Below are 4,835 nucleotides of genomic sequence, written 5' to 3'. Positions count from 1 at the left end.
TCGGATAAAAACCACTAATTTGGATAATTATTTGATTTTATTTCCATTTTCCTACTTTTCTTTTTTTCTTTTGCCCGATCAATAACCTGAACCACCCAAGTTTTTTTATCCTATTAAATTCTTTTTAACTGACTTATTAAAAAAATTATAAACAACCAGCCAAAACTAGGTCCAATGAAAAAATTTACAGTCCATTAGCTTTGAAAATTTATAAATAAAAATGTAATTAGCATAACCCTGTTTTATATATATATATATATATATATATATATATTACATGAACTATCTGAAAAGAATTCTGGATAATTACCCAATTAAATCACACATGCTCACTTCAAGGTATTAAAAACTGAGTTTAAAGGTTAGATTATATATAATACTAAAAGAATTTGGAATCAAAGTGAAAAGAACTAAAAAGTTTAAGGACCAAAGTGTAAGGAATGAAAGTTTTTAAGAATATCTTTTTGAACATCATTTGATGTTTAGAAGTTAGAACAGCAGTTGACTGCATGTTGTAAAAGAATCAAGTTGAGTCTTGAATCGTATTTTTATAACATACGCTTGAATTTGGATCCATATGTTCCATTCTAAGGTTGGTTTATTTATATTCTTTCATCCAAAATTTATGACTTTTCAAGAATTCATTACACTTTCTATAAAAAAAATGTATAATGTTAGTTATTGGTCACTCGTACTATAAATACAAGTGGTTTGGTTGTTCGGAAATAATTTATCTTTTGTTTTCCCTCTTTTACACAAAATTAAACTAGTTCTTTTTCTTTTAAAATTGGTGTAGGAGTTTTTTTTTTCTAACAAGTAGTTTTATGTTAATAGAAATAAATTTTAATAATCTAGGCTGAAATTTTATTATAAGCTTTCAGAGATTCCATTTCATTTAGGGTTAAGGTTTTATAGCAATTAAAGTTTGAGAAGATCTTAAAATAACACCTAAAGATCATTGTTTGAGATTCATTATATTTTCTTAGTTGATTTATATTTTTTTCTATTTGATTTAGAACTATTTTATTGTTTTTTTAATAATATTAGTGGTATTGTAATTGAAGTTTTGATATGCCTCCATAATTTTTTTCATTTCCCGATTCATTTTAAATATTAGTATTTTGATCTCTAAAAAAACTCTATGCTATCAAGTCAATCCATCCAACCAAGCAAGCCTAAGAACTCAATGAAAAATGGAATAAAATTGATATACTAATAATGTAATTATCTTTGTTTTTTTTTTTATTTTTTATCTAAGAATATGATTTAGAAACCTTGGTGTAATACAGAAAAGCATATAACTAGTTTCTTACATTAGCAAACAAAGAATTCGGAATTATGCACACAAGTTAAGAATTTCATTGTACAAATTTAAAACACCCACGTACATATCAAGTTGAGACATATCAGAATCGCACATAAAGTTCGGAATATGAAAACTAAGAAATAACAGCATGGCTTTGCTAATTGTTAGGCTCGATGAAGACCAAGGAAAGCCGATGGATGATAATGGAGTTGCCTTAGCTGGTAGGATTGCTGCGGAACGATCCCAAAGCTTTAACGGCTCCGGATCTCAGTATGTACTGATGATACACTGCTGCTGCCAGCGCCCCAACAAACGGCCCAACCCAAAAAATCCACTGTTCACCAGTACGTAAGAACGTAATCAAGTTTAGAGTTCAGCAAATTTTAAAGTATATGTGCTAGTTTGTGTCTTGGCAATTGACAACTGCTCAAAACACACAATTGGATCACCAAGCAAGGATGCGTAGGATGTTATCTTATTTTTTTAAAAAATTATGGTGGTTTCAGCTGCTTGTAATTCAAGCACGGTTGCGAGGAAAGTTATTATTTTATGATAAATGCTCGCTAACGAGTAAGAAGAGGGACTTACATGATCATCCCAGATTTCCTTAGCATTCTTAACCACAGCAGCACCAAGACTCCTAGCAGGATTGATGCCCGTGCCAGTGATGGGAATTAAAGCCAAATGCACCACAAAAACAGCAAAACCAATAGGCAAAGGAGCCAAAACCTGATCCAAGCAACATAAAATTGGGTTATTTATATTGCCACCATAACTCTGAGAATCACATCAACTAAATGTACAAGTTGGAGTCGATAACGTTATACTTACAGGTACATGGGAGTCGCGTGCCATCCGTTTAGGATCGGTTGCAGCTAAGACAGTGTAAACAAGGACAAAAGTGCCAATAATCTCGGCACCTAAGGCAGTACCCTTTGAGTAACCAGGAGCAACTACGTTGACGGCACCACCGGCCTGATCGTAGTGAATGCCAGTGAGTATCATCACCATCCATACACCAAGCATAGCTCCAAGGCATTGTGCCATCATGTAGGCCACTGCTCGAATCAGCGAGACCTTCCTTGCTACGAATAGCCCGAATGTTACCGCAGGGTTAATGTGGCCTCCTGTGGTTTCAAGAAAAGGACGAATCCCATTTCTTCCCATTAATAATTCTTTGTATTTGTTAATTAATTATGAATGCTAATTAAGTAAATATCATGTATAAGTACAGGATTTCTCTTTGGTATTTAATGATGTAGATTTCCTAGAGATTGTTTGCCAAAGGAATTTCTAAAAAGTAAATTATTTCTTGATACATATATATTTCTTTTGATTTTCACACAACAATAAATATTTGTGGCAATAGTTTTATAGAGTGTTCATTCACTAAAGCGTTATTATTTTATAGAGTCCGGTGGATCTAGATACATGACAAGTTATTCATACTCCTTTGTTTGTTCAACTTGATATTTTCTTATAAAACATAAAAAAATGCTTTAGAGCTTGTTATTGGGGCTGCGTTTTGTCTTAATTGTAATAAATAAGGTCCAACCACAAGTTTTGTTTGAAGCTAAAAATCCGTACTTCTCATTACTTTGCCCAGCTTTTTTCAAAGGACAAACCCACTGCACTGCTTCTCATTACTATCAATAAAGCCATGGCTTGACAAAAATAACTCCACCCATCTTGCATCAACAAGTCACGACTATAGCTAGGATCAAGCTTTTATTTGATAAATTTTGCCCTTTTGCCTTCTCCCTGAAACAATCTTTCTCACATTTCGATGAGAAATTCCGTTTGACAACAAAGATCAAGCTTTTGTTTTCCATTGATATAACTTCTTCTAACCTCTTTTAATTTTTTGCTTGCATGCTTGTTTGTAAGATCTTAACTTGGAAAGGGACTCAAAAACAATTAATTGGCCCATTTCAATGGATTTTTAGCTGTCGAATGAGGAGAGAGGTTCAGATTATTGTCGTGTAACCAGGTCATTTTGCCTAATCCGGATAAACCAGGGGATTACCTGATTAGTAGGATGTTCTTAAGTCTTTTCAAAAGAAAACTATTGGACTTGATTCTGCTGGGAAAATGTTATCCAGGAAATTTAGCCTTGAGAGAGGCAATGCGCAATCAGAAAATTTAACTTTAGATGTTGGATTAATTTTCTAGGCAGTGCAGGTGATGCTAAAGAGTTATGAGACAGGGCAGAACAACATTTCTTGCTTCTTTTCCAGATCAAACCATTTCTTTTCCAGCTTGTTATTTGAGCTTGGAACAAACTCCAATCAATCACTGGATAGTTGGAGCAATATTGCACACAGCTTGAGAACATTTTCAGATAGCTCCTGAGGCTACGATTTTATTCTCTTTTAACTTTGAGGTGTTTGAGAATTTGTTAGCTAGAATTTCTGTGCATCCATGAGCCAAAATAACAGTGATAATTTATGTAGTTAAAATGTGGAAGCTTTTGTACAAGATGGTAAAGGTGGCGATGATACAGAAATTTTGTATGAATATGGAAGCTTTTGTACAGAATTTAGATTGAAATCCATGAGAATGAATAAATGCTTATTAATTTTGGTCCCGCCTAGAAAATGCTAGGATTTACTAGAAATTTGAACGCTATTTCTATTTTGGTATAATATAAACATATTTTCTAGTTTGAGTTGGAAAAATATCAGAGACTTTAAAAACTAGCATACTTTCTGATTGAAAAGAAAAACTAGAAGAAAGCTGGAAATGGAAAAAGAAAATTGTTTTCCATCACTAAAATGCTGCTGTGAAAAAAAATAAAGCCATGAATGGTACCAGAAATTCCAGCCGTGCAGTAGACGAGCACAAAAATCATGCCCCCAAAAGCCCAAGCAACACCAAGATAGCCAGCACCATCACACAAGTTGTTATGAACTCCCTTGTAACCAACAACAGTGCCTACACCAATATAAAGGAAGAGAAAGGTAGCGACGAACTCTGCAATTAAGGCTCTGTAGAATGACCACTGCTTCAGCTCTTCCATGTCTAGTAGAGGAGCTGGTGGCGGGTCTCTGTAGTCCTTCCCTCCAGTACTCATTTTCTTGGCCATATTTTGCTATTCTAAACCGATCTTTCTCCTTTCTTTTCCTTTCTGTGGTTCTTAGAGCGCAAGGGAGGGATAGATAATGAAGAATTTATTGTTTAGGCTTGTGTTGCGCAGAAGCTGAATTTGAACTTTGAAGTAAATGAGAGGATGGAACAATGTCGAGGAGACCGTAGGAACCGTTATTTATTATTATACAGCGAGACCATGTGATTTTGTTGAGCAAATTAATGGCACTGGAAGAGACTGTATTGGACCGAGTTGTACTATACTATCGTGTAGGAGGAGGTGAGGCGAAGATTTGGTGTACAAGACATTGATGAGTTCAAAACCCTGAAAAATATGATAATTACATCTAAATGAGCCTCCAATACCAAATTCTACAATATATATTCCAAATTCTACAATATATATATATATATATATATATATATATATATCAGAAAAATA

General features: G+C 33.9%; 1 protein-coding gene across 1 annotated transcript; it reads right to left on the bottom strand.

Moving 5' to 3' along the window:
- Positions 1–1,281: 1,281 nt before the first annotated feature.
- Positions 1,282–4,481, bottom strand: LOC133694272 (probable aquaporin PIP2-8). Its single transcript, XM_062115762.1, has 4 exons — positions 4,118–4,481; positions 2,138–2,433; positions 1,895–2,035; positions 1,282–1,640 (listed from the first exon to the last, which is right to left on the bottom strand). The coding sequence occupies exons 1-4, from the start codon at positions 4,389–4,391 to the stop codon at positions 1,521–1,523; spliced, it is 831 nt and encodes a 276-aa protein (XP_061971746.1). The 5' UTR covers positions 4,392–4,481; the 3' UTR covers positions 1,282–1,520.
- Between the last annotated feature and the right edge of the window lie 354 nt (positions 4,482–4,835).

The sequence above is a fragment of the Populus nigra genome, chromosome 5 (genome assembly GCF_951802175.1).
Source record: "Populus nigra chromosome 5, ddPopNigr1.1, whole genome shotgun sequence".
Taxonomy (NCBI): domain Eukaryota; kingdom Viridiplantae; phylum Streptophyta; class Magnoliopsida; order Malpighiales; family Salicaceae; genus Populus; species Populus nigra.
The sequence above is the reverse complement of the archived record's forward strand: the minus strand, read 5'-3'. Positions and strand labels throughout refer to the sequence as shown.

Bases quoted from the DNA above. Each gene is read 5' to 3' on its own strand.
- LOC133694272 (XM_062115762.1), bottom strand. From the start codon at position 4,391: ATGGCCAAGAAAATGAGTACTGGAGGGAAGGACTACAGAGACCCGCCA. The intron at 2,434-4,117 runs GTACCATTCATG...TTGAAACCACAG, and splicing joins CTGCACGGCTGGAATTTCTG to GAGGCCACATTAACCCTGCG. The intron at 2,036-2,137 runs GTAAGTATAACG...TGCTTGGATCAG, and splicing joins CACGCGACTCCCATGTACCT to GTTTTGGCTCCTTTGCCTAT.